General features: G+C 36.9%; 1 protein-coding gene across 1 annotated transcript; it reads right to left on the bottom strand.

The window, feature by feature from the left end:
* Positions 1-1,520: 1,520 nt before the first annotated feature.
* Positions 1,521-14,138, bottom strand: LOC140325754 (protein-glutamine gamma-glutamyltransferase E-like). Its single transcript, XM_072403766.1, has 5 exons — positions 13,941-14,138; positions 6,484-6,730; positions 4,758-4,918; positions 3,998-4,131; positions 1,521-2,018 (listed from the first exon to the last, which is right to left on the bottom strand). Exons 2-5 carry the CDS (start codon positions 6,722-6,724, stop codon positions 1,844-1,846), a joined length of 711 nt encoding a protein of 236 aa, XP_072259867.1. The 5' UTR covers positions 6,725-6,730; positions 13,941-14,138; the 3' UTR covers positions 1,521-1,843.
* Between the last annotated feature and the right edge of the window lie 5,859 nt (positions 14,139-19,997).

The raw sequence follows: 19,997 nt of genomic DNA, 5'->3' as shown, positions 1-19,997 counted from the left end.
TCCATAGAGATGGGCAAGCAGAAATCTTTGGGGTTGGGACGTGACTGCCAAACTGGTACTAATTTAAAGTCTAAAAGTTTGGGCTGTCAGAACTTGCTAAGACTCTGTAATGAGGGTAACATCATGAATAAGGCATTATTACACAATTATGTACAGCTAAATTAATGCTCAGTATTAGTACACATTCTGTTTATTGTAAACTTCACTCCAAAGTAGTTTTGGTGTTCACACATGTTACTAAGGAGCATTACTTTAAAACAGTGAACTTGACATTTATCAAACATTTTCTGGTGGAGAATTTTCATGGTCCACGTGTTCTCAATGATAATGATTGATTCTCCTCGAAGGAATGTTTAGTGAATTTCAGGATCACTGCTATATAAATAATAAACAATATGTGTGGCCACAGGAAAACCGGCTTTATAATGTTAGTCAATAGGTTATATTTGATTCCTATGCCAAAATACTTACATTTCAACTAGTTAATAGTTGATTATCATGTTTGTGGATCCCAAAGATTGTAGTAAACGTGTGGTAGGAAAAACCTGTGGTTTTAGATTATGCCTTCGTTGCTATAGACTCCCTAGCAGTGCTGTTGGCACCCTAAAATATCGGGTGGGAGATGGGGGCTTGATGTCTGATTAGTTCTCAAACTATGGATGGTAAAACTTGGTCAGTGCAAGGAACACTTTTCCTGCCCCAAAGGTGACATCTGATCCAATCATCAAGCACCAATTTAGTCACATGTGAGTGACTCATATTTTCTTTAAGGAATTTCTTTTCACTCTTGGAGAGTGAACGGACCCATGATGGAGTGAAGGATAAGGGTGTATATGCTGTCAAGCGGTTGGGAAGTTTTTTGAACAGTTGAAGCCTAAATCCAAAAACTGAAGTTGTACAGATGGCTATGGAAACTGTTGAGACTTTTGTATGCATAGCAAAGTTATATGTGATAGATATTTGATGTCCTCTCCATTGTGGGTTTTTTATATAGGTATAGGAAAATAGACTTGTTGAGCTTTTCTCTTGAATGTTCTTTGGGCAATAAAATGGTGTAAATGCCGAATGGTGGCATCAGATATCAAAATTATGCAAACACAGAAATTAGTAAGGTATGATAATTGTTCCATTGAGGTAGCCATACTTGCACTTCCTTAAGTAGGAAAATAAGCTTATTATACTTTTCTTTTCATTGTTTATTTATTATTACAGTGATGGCCTAGCAGAATCTCATATATTATGGAAACACAAGCATAAGTAAGGTATGATGACATCTACATTGCTCTATTGTGATGGTCATTCCTGTACTTTTCTCTTCAATGTTTGTTGGGAATTACAGCAGTGGAATAACCAAATCAGATATATATGTTACAAACACTTGTAGAAATTTTCTCCATTGTGATGGCAATACCTGCACTTTTTTTGGAATAGGAAAAAATATTTTAACTTTTTAACTGTTGAATGTTCATCGGGCATTACAGTAATGGCACAACAGAATCTAATATATGACATGAATGATGTAAAGGAAAAAATGATTTGATCGTTTATTAGGGGGATGCACATTATTAAGGTTTAACAAACCATGGGAGAAACATTTAGATAGTATACATGAGTTTTTTTCTTGTGATTACAATAATTCAATGGGCAGTCCATAAAACATGTCTATAACAGCTGTGCCAAAGACAAGGTCAACGTGTGCTGAATGGCATTCTAGGAATTGTCCTCTTGTCCATGAGCGCCAGAATACCAGACCAAGAACTGTTTGCTGGCTTTATGAACTGCACATTGAAATACTTATTTAACCTAGCATATAAATAACCCCATATTGGTACATATGTAATGATTAGGAATTTATTTCACTCTTTTTCTCTGGCTCCTGAACATCCACCTCCACAAATCCTTTTGCATTCTGGAACTTGTCACTTGTCACATCTACTAACAATTGTCTCTGGCCAGATTTATATGGTGTTATTGTTAGAGGAATTGCTATGGTCTCCTTGGGCTTTACTGATCCTGCCCTAAAAAAATATTAAAGAATACAAAACATTAGCATAAATTAACTAATATACAAATATATACAAAGTTTTATAGTAAGCGTGAATACATATACTAGTGCTGGATCTGGGTGGACATAGAAAATATAGTAATATTCTTCTTGGGGGGTTGCCATGGAGCTATAGGGAAAAAAGACCAAAGTTTTTTGATTTCCAGTTTCTCACTTATAAAATGAATAGAAATAAATCACTAAGTTTTGAATCAAAGACCCCTATGGATCAATCTACACAAGTAGCACACAGGGGCATCTTATACTGATCAATCACACCTGAAGAATTGTGCAATCATTGTAGATTTACAAGTTGCAGCGCTGCATACAAAGTGAGTTTATTTATATATGCAATATGCTATATTCTTGTTCTACAAATTAGTATTTTCTAATGATTCTGTGAATAAGTCACACTGATATTTGTAGGACGAGACTGACACCTACTGACTCAAGTGTACATTGAATCTTAAAGTAGAATCATTTCTCACTTTCCAGTGAGTAGATGTGCAGAACATTGGGTTGAAAAATGGTAAGGAGTGGTAAGGAAGTAACTAGGTTAGAGGCAGGGCCAGATTTCATACAAGGCTGCCTAGGATGTGGCCTAGGGTGCCATGGCCACTAGGGGTGGTATTTGCACCCTTAGCACTACCAGCTACCAGCAGTCTCACTTATCCAGGGATCCTGTGCATACTATGCAGCTTTCTTACCAAAAGTGTTATAATTTGTACACTTTAGAAGGAGCCTTGACTGCCTGGACCTTTTTTTATCATGTGACCTCCCTACTCCCTTCCCGCCCCTACTTCATCCAGGGTCTAGGTAACATATAGAGCCTGCGCACTTATCTGGGACTTGGGGAGAGGGAGCTGTTTACTGTCAGCTTAAAGGTACCTGAATAGGGAGGGGGTTATATGTAAGGTGGAGGGGGTTGTTTTAGGTATTATGGGGGGTTACAGATTTGGGTGTAAGTATGTGTACACTTTGAAAATTGGTGAGTGCCCTGTGTGAAGAGGTGAAAGAAGGAAATCGGAGAATACACAGAGAAGGTACACTGGGGAATACAGGAGAGAAGTAGGGAAGGAACATACAGAAGTGTAATAGTAAAGGAGGTGTACTAGGAGGTGTACAAATGGCAGGATTAGGGGATTGTAATAGTAAATAGGCGAGACTAGGGAAGTGAATTAGTAAGAGGATAGATTAGGGGGTGCAACATAAAAAGGGGGAGGTTGACTAGGGGCTTGTAAAAAGCAAAGGGGGTGTACTATTCAAATAGGGATATTCTAGGAGGTGTAATAGTAAGAGCAGGATGGGCTAGGGGGTGTAATGGTAAAACCGGGTATAGACTATTGAGGATTAATTCTTAATGAAGGATACACTAGGATGTGAAACGAAAAGAGCATAGACTAGAAGGGGGTAATAATAAAAGGGGAATAGATTAAGGCGGTGTAATAGTAAAGTGTAATCTACTAGGAGGTATAACAATAAAAAAGGAAGGTAGACTAGGGATGTGATAATAAAGAGAGGATAGACTTAGGTGTAAAAGGGGGAAACTTGGGGCAGTAAGAGTAAAGAAAGGATAGACTAGGAAGTGTAATAGTAATTGGGGTATACACTAGATCATTGTTAAAAAAAAAGGAGGATATATTTGGGGGTGCTTGCACCCACATCTTGTGTGTGAATCTCAGTCTTTTTCACAGCCTGGTGATTTTTGGAGGCAGGCTGGAAAATTCAGCATGAGACAAGGCTGAAAGGAGACAAGAAAGGTCAAGACAGCAAATACCCCCTGAACTGTCTAGTAAGAAATACAGAGCTGGGGAGGGAGTTTGCAGACTTGCAGGCGTTGTGTTTGCCAGTGACTAGGACTGATATTAGGTGACAGCACAAACTAGCTAGCCTAGGGAAGAAAAAAGTATAAATCCAGCTCTGGTGAGATGAAATGGAAAATATTTAACTTACTTTACTGTAACCGGGTCTTTAAGAAGACCGCTGCCTTCTGCTGTCACTACAATGTCTGATACTTCTTGGTTTAGCAGGTTGGTAAATACAACTTCAGCTTTAACAGGCTTGTTCAGGCTGGCTGGTTCTTTCAACTGGAAAACAAACAAAAAAAAAAAATCAGGCCTAAATCACTACAGGGTCACTTACTGTATACACAATGCCTAAGCTGTATAACACGCTTGTTCCTTTATAACAGCATTTATCGTTCTCACAATACCCTTGAAGAAGCCGACAGGTTAAACATGTCAGGAATAGAGAAGTTAAGTTTTATGAACGGTTACTTGCTTTACAGAGATTGTTTAGATAAAGGTCGCTCATCTTAGGACGGTCTATCGACTTAATGTACTAACAATCTAATCACTACTATATAAATTGTATTGTATATAAAAACACAGCTTTTTTCTTTCCTTATCTTTTCTTCCTTGTAAATATTTTGTTCAAAAAAGTAGAGAATGTTCACTTAACATAAAGAAGTAGATGGTCTGGTATCTATGCAGGTACACTCTACCTTTTCTTTGGACACTCATGAGTATTCAAAGTCAACCTACCTTTCTCATGCACCTAAGCTGTTAGAACTGGGCCACCATTGTTTGCTTTGTAAAAAGTGTGACAGATCAAAAGAATAGGGAATTTTAGTGGGGATACTGTATCACTAAAACATTGCAATTACAAGTGTCTGAAATGTAATAAATATGTTTTTACAATAAAAATGTATTACCTTGATTTCAAATTTAGGATTATCCAAGACAATGTTGGTTTCTAGAATGAGTGTTCCTATGACTGGTTCATAGGAGCAGACGACTGTCACCTCTATGGCGTTATCTGCAGTTAATAGGCCATCATATTGAGCGTAGGTTATGGTCACTGGTTCTTCTTTTTCTGATTAAGCAAAATAAATATTTAGCATATTTAATAAAATGATACTATAGCCATTCTACACTCTATAAAGCATATCCATGATCAATTTCATATAACAGACATACATTGTCCATCACATCATTTTTACTTTACTGGTATAGTAAATCTATCATTTTAAAATAACTAGTGAAGAAGACTAGTAAGAACGGTGCACCTTGTCCTTTTTAAAAGGTTTTAATTCTGAAAGGATGATTAAAAGTGAACCAGTGAACATGGTATGGGCTTGCAGTATTTAAATATTAATAAGCAGTACAATACTTTTTATGATATGCCCTGGGTGAATTTTGCAGGCTCTATGGAGCAAATCATCCTCAAAATAGAAGCACTGATTTCATTGAAGTCACTCTCTAAGCAGTTCCCCTCTGTTCCCCCATATCAGAGCTCCTTCTTTTTGTTTGCATTATAGATTGGAAGACTGAAATGATGCTAAATCACTGATGGGATGGGGGATCATGGGAAGTTTATCCATTGCTGAAAGAGGGAGTACTGGGTGCTGAGCCAATCATTTTGGTCTTTGTGTTGTCACTCTATCATACAAACTGATGAAAATTGTGACATTTTATATCACAGGCATGTACCACAAAACAAAAGGGAAACTATGTGTTCATGTAAATACAATATTTGATTAACATGTCTCCCAAAAGTCTTGTAGTCCATAAAGCTGCTCAACTCTATACTGGCATTCTCTATGACTTTGCATAACACTTCAAAGCAAATCACATATCTTTCCCTACCATACCCCTACTTGCTTATTCATTGCCTTTAAGTATAAATCATAATGTTCCACCTGCCTTCTTCACTTCATTTACATTGCAATCCACCTTTGTCATCTGCTGTGATTCTATTGTGAGCTCATTCTGTTTCTCTCCACTTTATCTTTCAACTTTATTCATACCACAATTTAAACTCAACCTTAAAAGACCCAATCTAAATTCTAATATCATGCAACCCCCATCCAGCCTTCATGATACTAAAGCAACACGTGTTGGTTTTTTTATGATAGTTATTCTTAACTATCCCAACCAGTTTTAATCAGTAAAGTTTCACCTCTCTCCAACATTACTGAAGAAGCAGACTTGTTTTGCAGAACACATTGAAAGTTGGCTGAAAATTTGAACAAATCAGCATAGAGAACCTATTTAATTGTATGTGGTTAAATCTTTACTTCACTCAGAATGGATGCTTTATAAGGAAATGTTCTCCTATGCTGGAAAATTATTTCTGTATTGTATATACTGTGTATCATGCAACAACTAAAAATGTTTTATTATGTTGTTTTTAATGATTTGTTATAAGTAAAATTCATTTTTTTATTATATTTATTTTTTGGATTATCAATGCCAATTTAAAGTCCTGTATACAAAAAACCATACCACTTTTCAATATTTACGGGATGTGGCATTTGATACAGCTACACCTAGAGAAATTTTATGGATAGTTCTGTGCTGATTGTGTTAAATATATTAGCATTATAATTTAAATATTGGTCAACTTTATGTATTTTCACATAACAAGTATTCCCTTACCTTCACAACCTCGCAGACGTATTTTTCTGCTTTCCTTGTGTAGTTCATGGATCTCCGTCCTTGTATACAGTATTGAACATGCCTTGATGTCAGCAGTAATAACCTTAGACTTGGTTGTCAGGTTTGTAAGCAATAGATTTACAGTAACATCTTTGCCGATCGCTTGTTCACCAACCACATTTATCTTCCCTGATATCTCAGCTTCAATGCAAGGAGATGTAGGGATTGCCGTTTCTGCCATGATTGCCTGAAAAATAGCAGTGGTTCAGATTCAAAAATACATAATATTCTACCACTGAATACTCTGCAATGGCTGCAATAAAATATATAAAGCTGGTCTGTAAAATGTTTTACAAGCTTTAACAAGGTAATACAATTTAAATAAAAAGTAATTTATGATATCTTAAAATATGCAGCTCTCAATAAATTGGGATCCATTTCTTATTTGTCATTTTAGTCCTTGTGTTGTCACCCTATCACACAAACTGATGGAAAATTGTGATGTCTTAGACCACAGGGATTTCTATCACAAACAAAATGGAAACTCTGTGTTAACGTAAATACAATATTTAAATAAAATGTCACCCCACATCCTCCATACAAGAATGTCCTCTGTCCGGCTAGGATTAGGATATATGATATAGGATTGACGGACATAGGATATTTTTTTAGCTGTCTGTAAAAGTGACATTCTAAACACTAATGTAATGTGGAGTGTTATTTCCACTGGCAACCAATGTAAGTAGCGTGTTCCCACTGATTGATTATATAGTAAAGGTTCTCCAGGGGCTAAAAGGTTGAGAAAGGATGGTGTATTGGTTGTTTAAAAAACAGAACTATGTAAGAGCATAGGAGAACATTTTACAAAATTACATGAAAGTTTGAGGATGCCCAATATTTTATTGTACTTTTTGGAGGTCCAAACTCCAGGATTCTGCCTCCAAATGTCCAAAGGTAGACAGAGGTTTTAAATAGTAGAGAATTTTTTTTTTAAAAAAGTAGGGATACATTTATAGCTAATATAGTGATATAGAAAATGAATTCATAAATTAGTTGGTGCTACTTAGACAATGCATTTTAACTTTTTACCACTAGATGACAACCATAGTCACTGTGTAGGTCTGAATAGATGCTTTGGTGTACTAACTGAACTGTATTGCAATACTTTTTTTTTTTAATTTTTACTTTTATATCCTGGAACCTCTGTTCACCCAGTGCTTAGGCTACATACACCCAGTAGAATCTCATTGTGTGAAACATGTGAGTACCCATTGCTCATGCTCCTTCCTCCTGTCTCTGTTGAACAGATAGGGCCACTATGCAGAGAACTGAGCAGTGTGTAAATGTTTGGAAACTGTCATCCAAAAAGCTGCCAATAATGTTTGCATTTGACTAATTGAAAGTGTGTACCAAGCTTTAAGAAATTGCTACATGACATTGTTTATTTTTTTTCAGAGGGTTTTCCCAATGGAGGCCACAGTGGACAATACCTATAGAATGTGCACAGTGGCTGCTCCACTGGGTGGTAAAGTCACAGGAAAAAGGATTGGGAGATTGGAAAGGAGCATTGTTGCCTGAGCCAAGATCTCTATGAGGTATTTCATTGGAAAATTATTTTAAAACTATGTTTATGTTTATAAAAGATTTTAGTTATTGGGTTTACATTTTAAGTTTTATGCATAAAGAATAGATCTGCCCAAAAGGAACACATGCATGAATAAAAATAGGACTATGATTTTATCAATTCCTTATTGTACTTAAAACAACCCCTTTTAATTTCTGTAAATTACAGAATGTGTTGTGTATAGAATGACCCTTGGTCTCTGTGTAGAAGCAGTGACCTTACTGCAGAGGTCTGCAATGCCCTTTCTGAACTAAAGCTTAAAAGCTACAGAAAGAATAAGCCTTTCTTATTGCAGGGATAATTAGACAAGTCACTTCCACTAAAATACAAATTTTCCTTTTCTACAGCATTCTGACTGGGCACAGGCTTTCCAATTTTGGCACTTGCTAAATAAACTGTAGGAACTTTTTTTCACTTACCGTATTTAAACTAAAATTTCAATTAGACTTTAGGATCTACTATCCATTGCTATTGTTCTAAAAAGAATGGACAGTAGACTTTAATCATGCACTCTGTAGGAATTGTTTTTAATGCAAGCATGCAGATATTTTTATGCACCAATCAGCTATGATGGTGTTGAATGAATTAATGGGGACATTTTATTTCAGTTGTGTGACTGCATGGAAGCGTGCATCACTGTATTAACAGACCTTGTTTCAGTTTACAAGCTCAAAGCATGGTTTATAATTGGCACAGCCAGCCATTTAATCCAGAACATAAGCAGGTATAATTATGTTGATTGCTAAGGCTGCCCCAATGAGAAGTACAATTAAATTAACAAGTTACAAAATATTTTCCTGGAGGCAAGTTCATAGCTTGAGATCTTTCACACCAAACTGAGATGATTGTCAGGCTGAATCAGATAATAATTATTTGAAAAGTTTCTTGACTCCTGAAGTGACCACAAGTAGTAATTAAAAATAAGAAAAATGTATTTGTGTGAATGCTGTGCAGTAGGTAATTGTATAGCCCCTGAGCATGGTATTATTGCCAAAATTGTTGTGGGAAAGGTAACAGGGCAACCGATGGGAACCTGACCCAAAAGTTATTAGGAAGTAGTTTTCTATTAGAAAAGTCAAAGTGGACCTATTCCCAGATGTTTTACTTTACATGAAGGGGTTTTTATGTAATGTTTTTGTGTATTTTTTGGGGGGGGATTAAAACCCTTTTTTTAAAAAAAGGGCAAAGCTCCTTCCCTTTCTGTTTTTATTGCCACTGCAATAAAGACAGAATGGGAGTGCAGAGCCTCCTGCGATACATACCTCCCAGGAGGCTTCTGACTGCCCTTTCTGTGCATGCCCGAGATCACTCTTTCCTCAATGGGGAAAAAAAGGCCAATATCACACGTGGGCAGTGAGATTGATACTCTTTTTTTTCTCCAATCTACCGCAGGCTACGTCACCCATTCTCAAACCTGCGCACTGTGAGAACCAGTGATGCAGGCAGAAAGTGGAAGAAAGTAAAAGTAGATGGCGATGCCCAGCACTTCCCCTTCCGGGACTTCAGGATTTCAGGATGAACCAAGACCCAATCCAGGAAACCTCCGGAGGGGTCGACAAATCTGCGAAAGTGAAGGTGATTTTTTTTTGTTTACTTTACTGCTTTAATTATAGTTGGGAAAATATGTTTTAAAGCCATCTCTGACTTTTTGAGTTATTTGCAAAGTTACTTTAAATACTAATATAATGAAAATCTCTTGGAGGGAGTTTTTACTTAAAGTGGAACCAAACCCAAAATTAAGGAAATTGTGACAGGCAATGTCCCTTCTGCAAAAAATAACTTTACCTGCCTGACTGGAATTTTTAACTGTACTCATATGTCCTAGTTCTGGCATGAGCACACTATCTTCCCCCGATCTTCGTCTTGGAGTTGGACTTTCAGCCATCATGATTGGTTTGGCTGGGATGACATACCTACCTTCAGTCCTGACAGCTGCAGCTAAAACTAGGATGCGTTGGGTGTGGGCAGCTCAGCATTTTTTTGACAGATGAAGAGAGCGATCAAGCAGGTAAGCATGTCTTATTGCAAAAGGGACATCACCCGTCCCTTTCCACAATAAAGACCTGCCTGCTTACTCATTTTTAAAACAAGGAACTTTAGTTCCACTTTAAGACATGTTCTCCCTGACCACTCTCTATTCCTCTAGCGATTTTGGTGACATGACCAGGGTAGCTCGGACCTTTCCCCTTTTTCCAACCAACCCTTACCACCTCCACCCCACCCAACTTGCCAGCCCCTACCAAAAGACACTGACACCTTAACTGGACTTTAAATTGGCTGGCAGGCAGACGTTTATTTAACACAAAATAAAAATACGTTTTGAACAAATATAAATACCAAGTAAATAATTTTATAAAACTTTACAACCAATCACACACCTAACATACAAAATTAACATATATAAATTAACACACAGTACTAACATACCAATTAACATATAAATTCCTCAACAATTTACCCACCAATAATAATAACTCCCATATTAAACCAGAATCTTCATTTTCACTATGACAACCAACCTGATCTACACCTAAACCACCAGACGGCAGGACTAGGAAAAGTAAAGTCCGCACCCAACAATGTATAAAATATTATTCAAACCATTCTGGCCCCTAGCAGCCCAGCATAGCCTCAGGGGCCCCACATCATAACACAAAAAAAGGGGTATAACAACTGCTGGGTTGCCCTTCCAGAAATTACCACCAGGACTCTTACCTTCCCAGACTTCAACCACTCTTCTGACATACCATCCTTTACCATTGAACAAGGAAAATTTCTTCCTGCAAAAACTGTCCCTAGCTTCCATTTCTTCTCTTTACTTAACCCTTCTATCCTCCTTCCACTCACTTCTAACCTGACCCTTATCTAACCCCTACTTCAACCTCTCCTTACTCAGTTAAGCCTTTCCCACCCAATTGGGCTGCCCTCACACCTGTGATGCAGACCCTATGAATGGTTCCCTGCTGCCGGCTTCTCTATACTGTGTTCAAAAACTTTGCATTTAACTGAGAAACAGTTTTTTCCTGACTATACTTTGGTATTACAAAGAAATAACATTGATTAACTTGGGGCATGTCCCCACAGAGCATGGTACAAGCCTAGTACTTTTAGCAACAATACCATGCCTGGGGGTCCTGAAATTACCTCGCAAAGTTGGCAATATAAATTCATGTGTCCAATTTGAAACTGAGTTTTTCCAGTCACAAAAATAGGACTTTCACTGTGAAAACAATTTCATTAAAAGCACCTGACCATCCCTTGTGACCTCTACAAGCTTTGAACTAATGATGCCTGTCTATACATCTGGACGCTGCCTGACCTATATGCTTTTCAGTAACCTTAAAGAAGGGGAAGGGGGGTTTGTGTTAACGAGTTAGTTTATGATAATGTGAATTTGTGTTTAAATTGGAAAACAAAACTCACTTCCCCTAATTTCCGCAGTTCCCTCAATCCCTCCAGAGCTTTCCTGGATTGTATACCTCACTGTCCTGTAATCCGCCTTCCTCCCAGTGCAGAGGAAGCGATCTTGGCATGCACAGAAGATGCCAGAAGCCTTCTGGGATGAGTGACGTGGGTATTTTCATAAAAGGGTTGTCTACCCTTTAATGTACAGTAAACATTTTGGTGATAGGTTTGCTTTAAGTGAGCTTGTTCCAATCTGTGCTAGCCAATCAAGTTCTAGATTTAACACGTAGCCAGTGGCAGTATATAAACCAGGAGGTACACTTGTCATAGAGGAACTTGGGAGTCCAGTAGTGTTTTTAGGTGGTCTTACAATTAAGCTGAAGGTGATAAGCAGAGATGAGCTTTCAGGGGATCTTCTAAAGGCTCCCAAGTGGTGGTGGTTCCTCAAGCTTGGTCATGTATTATGCATTACTTTTGGCCCTCTGCAGCTTTTTTGTGTGGCTTTTCCATGGATGATCTTCTGACAGCACCTATAGTATTATCATATATATTATCATAATGCTTGCCTAGTAAGTTCTCTGTAGGGTAGGATAGTTAACTGTTGGGGGAACAACTGGGGGCAACAACCAAGTCTCTACCAAGGAAGTGTGCATTTAACAGGAACCTACAGAGGTCCTATAAAGCAACCGTCGCCAACCAGTGGTCTGGTGGTCTGCAGAAAAATTTGGACATTCTGCAAAAAGACTTTTTCATCTGTCACGGCAAATAAAACCCAGTACCGCTCTTGGTACAGCTCTCTGTCTTGCAGTAACGTCATTGAACTTTTTTCAAAGAAGCAGAAACAAATATCACACTAAAAATGTGTATTATTTAAATAAGCTTCAATTATTTTGAAAAAATAAACTAACTTTAAAAATTTTGTTACAGTTAAACAAGCTTTAAACATTTTGTTATGATTACATAAGCATTTATAATTTTGTTATATTTATTTGGTGCATTTCATATTGGAAAAATGGAAGTTCTTTGATCATTATTTTACAAATGTATTTATCTTTTTTAAAAAATTCAAATTAATGGTCCACGGGATTTAAAATTATGAAATTAGTGGTGCATGAGGTCCAAAAATTTGGCGACTGCTGTAGTGAGTTGCAAGAATCTGGGGGTAGGCCATTGCTTCAATTTCAGAGCTGAAATGTTGTTTGCATAATTAAACACTCTGGATTTAAAGGGCTCGTGGTTCACCCTGGAAGATTTTTAAAGTTCTTCTGAGGACTTGCCTTCCCTAACGCTAACAGTTTACTACAGTCAATACAGACTCACATAATAAACATGAGAGATTTCATATGATCAGAAAAAAGGCCTGTGTGTTACTATGGTATAGATGCTTCTGTAATGAAATTTTTACACATCTGCTTGATGTTTCTATCCAAGTATACAATAAATCCACCAGTCCAATATTGTGTACATTTGAGTTTACAAGGCATGAAGTCCACAATACCCCTGAAGGTATAATGTGATATCTAACCCCGTGATGTTAATTCTTTAGGCCATACTCCCTCTGCCAGGCTGCTTCCTTACAATAGAAATCCTGCTGCAAAATCCAGGTATCCATGTAATCTTATGAGCCATATGATTCAAACCATTGTCCAGTTCTCAAATTTCATATAGGCAATTTTGGGGTCAGAATTAGCAAAAAGCATAATTAATAAATCATAATTTAGCCAGTAGTCTAGATTTTTGTTAGAATTTGCTTTAATGGTTCATATTTAGGAGACATAGTAGACTCTTAAAAACTCCCCAGTCCCCCAACCTATCTCACTTACAATCTTCCTAAATGTTAATGTTAAATGTAACTACCCCATACACACACATGTGAGGTGCACTTACCTCCAACAAAGGCTGTGGCCTCCACCTGTGTCTACATACCAGTAAATACAAATCTTGTGCCAAGCTGTCTGGGCCTGTGCCCCATAGACATAAATAAAATAGTAACAGCATCCCATGCATGTGTATGGCATATATTCCCGTGCAGAAATAGATACCTCTGCACTAGAGAGCCATTAATCTATAGCTGTCCTAGCTATCAAACACATTACCTTGAGTAGTTTCTGCTCAGGTTTAGTTTCAGAATACAGATAAAGCACCACCTTTAATTAGTTAGAAGAAAATTAAATATATTGTGTGAAGCATGTGTTTATATGTTAGATGCTGTTTATATGATAAAATGTTGTGATCTAGGTTACATTTTAACTTAGTATGTCCTTAATAAAAAAATTAAAGTGCATCTTACTACCTGTACCATGTTTCTTATTACAACCAACCACACAATAAAAAAAATTATACAATAATGACCTAAATTAATGAAAAATATATTAAATGCAACTAATATGCCAAATAGCTAAGCAAAATAAAAACATATGTGTGTTACCTTATCGTTGGCTCTGCTTCCAGGCGTAAACTCTTATTTATCTAGCATAACCTTGAAGATGAATTTGGGAACTGGTGACAGATCCAAGTGTGTAGCCCAGTCTGACTTTGTCTTCATAGGTGTCTTTATCTTAATCAGTAACAAATTATTAATAAATGTTAGTCAGAACTGAGCTTTTAGTAAGCCAAACACACCCAGTTTAACCAGTTACTCTAGTGTGTGATGGAAAAAGAACAGCTTGACTACGTTCAGTATTTATTTCCCTCCCTGTGTGGTTTTTGGCATGTGTCATGTGACTTTTGCAAGATTTGCTTTGTAAACCTAGGGCTAGGACTTTATTTAGAAATGATGACATATGAAAAAAACAGCCTAGTTATTTAATTATTGTGTATTTAACCAAGGACCTGAGAAAATACCTATTTATACCTCAAAACTACCCTGACTACACAAAATCCTGTGCTTTTAACATCTCCAGACATGTTCATTACATCTCTTTACTTGGAAAAGAGATGTCATTAGGATAAGTGGGGTCTCAGGTTTAAATCTTGTCCTTAAAACTTTCTGTATGAAGTTTTCACTATCACAATTCTACCCACTTTCCTTCCACAACCCAAAAACGCTGTCCTTAGACTATGTTAGGGAGATATAAATATGGTAGAGGTTGTGAGCTCCTTACTTGATTTATGACTTTAGTAGTCCACAAATACTATTATTATTATTACACAGTATTTATATAGCACCATCATATTATACAGCTCTGTACAAAGTCCATAGTCGTGACATCAACTGTCCCTCAAAGGGGCTCACAATCCAATGTCCCTACCATAGTCATATGCAAGTAATGTAGTCTAAGGTCAATTCTGGGGGGAAGCCAATTAACCTAACTGCATGTTTTTGGAATGTGGGAGGAAACTGGAGTACCTGGAGGTGTCCTGACTGATATTCCAACCTGGGACCTAGTTCTGCAAAGGTGCTAACCCCTGAGCCACCGTGCTGCACAATATAGTATTTTATACTATATTGTATGCATACTATGTTGCAAGATGATTTAAAATGAGTAATAATAATTTACGTACTTATTACTTATTTAGGAATTTAGCTACCATCTGATGTTTCAGAGCTATTTGCATAAAAATACTACCTCTTTAATTAAGAGTTCCAACTAGACCTTTGAACTGGCATAGACTTTGTTTTTCTTGGTTTAAACTGCCATAATAAAGATGAACACCCTGTCGAGTTTGATTTCTGTTTACAAACAATCTACATACAGCGACCAAAATCTAAGGCCTGAAAATTTTATAATACTAGTGGACTGAAAAACACATTCTACTCTCAAAAACTGACCCGGCTGATACAGCTACCTGACTCCATACCATTAACCAAAAGCCTATCAACATGATCTATGATTACCCACTTACGGGTTCAACCCTATAAAGCCATCACACAAATGTCTTTTTCAATGTACCTGGTCAATTATTGCATATAAGAATGAATTTAAACTTCCCACCTATCCTGTCTTAGAAATTAATAAAGGAACCATGGCCACAATTCTATCTTAGGGGTAGGTTTTTAAACACTGGCATAACCTGGCAGACCAAACCCAAGGTGACCACTTTCCAATGTAGTCCTGTTTACAAAGAAGACATTTTCTAAACAGATCCAGATGTCTATACTGCTAGAAACTATATACAGTACTTCACAGGATCTCTCCAGATGCATTTTATGTCTGCCCTTTATTTTTGTCATTGTATATACTGCAATTGGTGAGTTGACACCAACTGTGGATCTTGTCAAGTCAGAAATATAGTAAGGGAAAACTTTGCTAACAACACCCTGGATAGCAATAACAACTAGCAAGGGCTCTAGTTTTCCCAACTTTATTGCAAACTACAAAATTTTAAGCTTTGCCTTTGACTTACACTTTTACCAAATAAAAAGAGAAAAAAGAAACCCATTTGGTTTTTACATTAAAACAAAAACTAACTTTATTATTGCAATATTTATCTTCAGAGAAAGAATCAATAAAACATATTATGAAGCAATCAGCTTTCATCTAGTTTAATTGTCTTTTTGTTTTTGATGTTGCAGTAATATGGTATGATTCATTTGTCAATATTAATTTAATTCTATTCCCATCACATATTACAGTCCTAATCATTGTAAACAATCCACCCAAAATTGCATTGATAAAGAGCAGCGTTTCTCAACAAGGGTCCTCTAGACGTTGCGAGGGGTTCCTTGAGTCATAAGCAATTCACTCTTCTCAGGTCAGTTTAATTGACACCAATGATCTTTTTGACTATCTGTAATGATGACATTCTTCCCACTGGCCAGCACTATAAGAGTAATTCTTCCCAATGACTACCACACTGATAAACTGTAAACTGTATATAGTAATTAAAGCAGGGTTTCCTGAAGACCTGAAATTTTTTTTCAAAGGTTCCCTCCATGGTAAAAAGGTCAAAAAGTATGGTTTTCTAATAAATGCTGTTTTAGTGCTGTGTTATCTTGCTGAGATTTTGGTGTTGATCCTTCCAGGATGTAGCCATGTCTATAACAGAGATATCAAAATTCAGTTGCTAAGAACTGAATGGAATCAGCTTGTGAATGCATTGCCCGGTTCTAATCATACCCTTCTGTATTTTCATGATTGTGGTTTGGTTTGTGAAAATTTTAATGAGATTAGGTTATGCAAAAATAAGATTTCCACTGGTTTATGAAGGATTTTATAATGTCATCCACTCCACTCCATTCTAAGCTAGTTGTGAAGCTTGTGAGTCTCTTGAATATATTGACATTAGTTGTATGACTCTAGATCAAGTTTTAGGTTTTATAAACAAACAAATATTTACCTGGATTGATTGTTTCCTTGATTGTTTACATTTTAGACTGATCTAGGTGGTTTGTTACTTTTCATTGATTGAAGAATAGCTGTTTTGGATGACTTTTTATTGATATACTGATAAAGTGCTTTGGAAATTCATATTGTACATTTGCCTGCTGAAAGCTCCTCAGTGTTCCATCTTTTGAGGCAGCAATGAGACGAGGAAGAAAACTGGGAGTATATTTGTGCTTCATTTACCTTTGACCACATGTATCCTGTAGGTGACCCAATGCATCACTGTAGCATCTCAACAAAATGGGGATTAGCTTGGAGTAAAGGTACTTAAAGTGGGAGGAGGCACATGTATCTATTTAAATAATGTGTATGATTACCATTGTTGTTGTTGTTTATTATACCAATTATTTATTATTTTTTTTGTTGCTTCCATTATATCATGATTTCCTGTTTATTGCTTTTATCACATCATTACAATTGCCCATTTGTTGCTTTTAAACTGTTAAAATTGCTTGTTTGTACAGGTAAATCTCCTTATTTTTTGACTGATAGTTAAATTTCATGCAAGTCTGTGCACTGTTCATCTTACTTTAACATTGCAATATTTTTCTTCAGAGAAAGGATCAATAAAACATATTATGAAGCAATCAGCTTTAATTTAGTTTACTTGTCTTTTTGTTTTTGATGTTGCAGTATAATGGTATGATTATTTATCAATAATAATTTAATTCTATTCACATCACAGATTACAGTTTTAATCATGGTAAACAGTTCACCCAAAATTGCTTTCGTAAAGAGGAGTATTTTTCAACAAGGATTCCTCTAGACCAGGGGTCCCAAACCATGTCTTCCCGAGATATCGCAGGCTCAGGGCGATGGGCGGGTTGTGTCTCTGGACACAACTCGCCGACTCTCCCATCGCAGGCTCAGACCTTCCATGGGAGAGTGGGTGGATTAATTACTTTTCATCTTGGCTGCATTTTTCAAACATACATGGATAGGGTAGATGTGGGCAATATTAAAGTTTGTGTTGCAAACACTGATTACGTGAAGACTGATGCACATATACCCAATATAAGAGACAAAGGATAAATGTAATACCTGGAACTCTACTTCCAAAAATACAAGATCAGTACATGTATCAGCAAGTTCATATGAAGGACATTTAGTAATTGACTAATCCATCAGTAGAACATTTCATGGCTGTCATAAAGATTAACCTTATTAAATTTAACATGTGCTACTGCATGATGATTGCACATCTTTCCTGGTAGAAGGAATTTTGCAGAACTAGTGTTCTACATATTGTGATGCATTACAATGGGTAGGGCTTGAGATTATGGTAGCCTGTCATACAGACAAGCCTTACTTGTTTTCCAACTATCTTTAGGTATACTGTATGTAAACTTGAATGCTAAACTTTGCTCCCTTTTGGTTAGTTAAATAGACCGTTTTGTTATATCTGTTTAACAAGTGCAAAAATAATACCTGTTGTATTTGTGGCTGGGTCCAGTATCAAGAAAAGTAACTAGGCCCACTTACTTTAGCATTTCCACAATATAAAGGCTTATCATTTTGTAGTCCCAAGATAAGTGCTAGTAGAGCAAAGTAGCTGGCAACAGAAAACTAGTCAGGGTGGTCATCACTAAGTCAACTTGACTTTAGTTCCTCACAAACACTAGATTTTTGTTGTCTAAGATGAACAATTGTAATTGTCTCGGATGACAATAACCTAATGTATACAGCAGTCCCCCAACATAGTTCTTCAGTCCGTCCTGTCAGGTTAATGAATAACCGAGCTGGGATGACCACCGTACATTCGTATGCAGCACAGCAGGGTGTCACTTACTTGTCCTCCCGTCTCCATAGAACAGAAGAACACTTAGTGTACAGCACAAGAAACATTCATGTAAACATTGTTTCGAGCAATCAGAAACGGAACATGTGTGCTAGGCTTTAGGAGCCTAATGCATTTCTGGCAAATCATTTTTCATGGGGTAAAATGTACATGTACTGCAAACATACACTTCATATGCTTTTAGTTGTTGCCCAAATATACACTTTGCTACTCTTCATACATTTTAGTGATTGTGTGTTGTGTAGCACTCACCTCCTGTCTTTGTGTAGCATATCTGTTACCACTTAATCATGAAGGCCTTCTTGTGATGAATGCAGCTGTTGTTTTTTGGGGGAACGCCTTTTGAAACAGCACCAAAGCAACTTAAAATACAAGTGTGAGTCACATTCCTGTTTTAACGTGCCACTCAAACACTATGCTAAGTTTTGAAAGTACTTGCAGGAAATTTCTAAATACCTAAATGAAAAACATTTTTTTGAAGTGTGCCGAAGATCAAAATGACAGTATAAAAGTGACCCAATTATACCAACCACCCTTCTTCACAATGGTTGAAAACAAACAGTGGGTTCAAAATGAAGTAGCATACCTCATCTCCTGGGACAGTGCTAAGGTCTAGCATGCAATCACTAGACCAAAGTACTGTCATATGGCTGGGGCAGTTATGTTACAGCTACCCTTGGTGTCAGACATCAACTGCTGCTAGAAATTTTATTGCTGGTTGTAACAGAACCAGCAAGAGAGCTCTGGCAAAGTAACCATGAGGATTTGGGACAATGGTTATTTACAAAAGACATTGTCACTTTGCCCTAATTGGGGAAAATTACAGGGTCTGATTTACCCCTTGTTCTCTGATGCAATTAAGCAATACAGCTTAGTCATCAACCCACCCCAGAATGGGATTAGAGCAGATTTACATTGATGAGGTCACCTCTGTTTTCCCTGTAGGGGTGTTCTCAATATTAAACTAACGTCACTGTACAAAGTAAAAATGCAGACATTACCTGAGATTGTCACCCCTTTATGGGTCTTGAAACGCAGATGATTATCTGTACATATTCAAATTTGTTTGCTTTATTTAATTCATACAGTTTAATTTAGTAGATAACTAAATTATGTGTTTTTTTGGAGTTGAGTGGTGTTTCTAATAATTTTTTAGAATTTAGTTTTAAGCATTTCATCTAGGTCAGGGGTGTCAAACTCAGGCCCGGGCCCTCATCGTCTTTTTTTTGGCCCCCAAGGGAATCCTAAATATGAACTGTAGCTGGCCTGTGGACTACAAAATGATAAGCCTTTTTATATTGTGGAAATGCTGAAGTAAGTGGGCCTAGTTACTCTTCTTGATACTACAGGAGGATTCCCA

The sequence above is a fragment of the Pyxicephalus adspersus genome, chromosome 3, assembly GCF_032062135.1.
Source record: "Pyxicephalus adspersus chromosome 3, UCB_Pads_2.0, whole genome shotgun sequence".
Taxonomy (NCBI): Eukaryota; Metazoa; Chordata; class Amphibia; order Anura; family Pyxicephalidae; genus Pyxicephalus; species Pyxicephalus adspersus.
Note: the sequence above shows the minus strand (reverse complement) of the source record. Positions and strands in the feature narration are given on the sequence as shown.

Excerpts from the sequence above, each read along its gene's own strand:
- LOC140325754 (XM_072403766.1), bottom strand. The coding sequence starts at position 6,724 with ATGGCAGAAACGGCAATCCCTACATCTCCTTGCATTGAAGCTGAGATA. Across the intron at positions 4,132-4,757 it reads ATCCTAAATTTGAAATCAAG|TTGAAAGAACCAGCCAGCCT; the intron begins GTAATACATTTT and ends TTTGTTTTCCAG. Across the intron at positions 2,019-3,997 it reads AAAGACCCGGTTACAGTAAA|GGCAGGATCAGTAAAGCCCA; the intron begins GTAAGTTAAATA and ends ATATTTTTTTAG.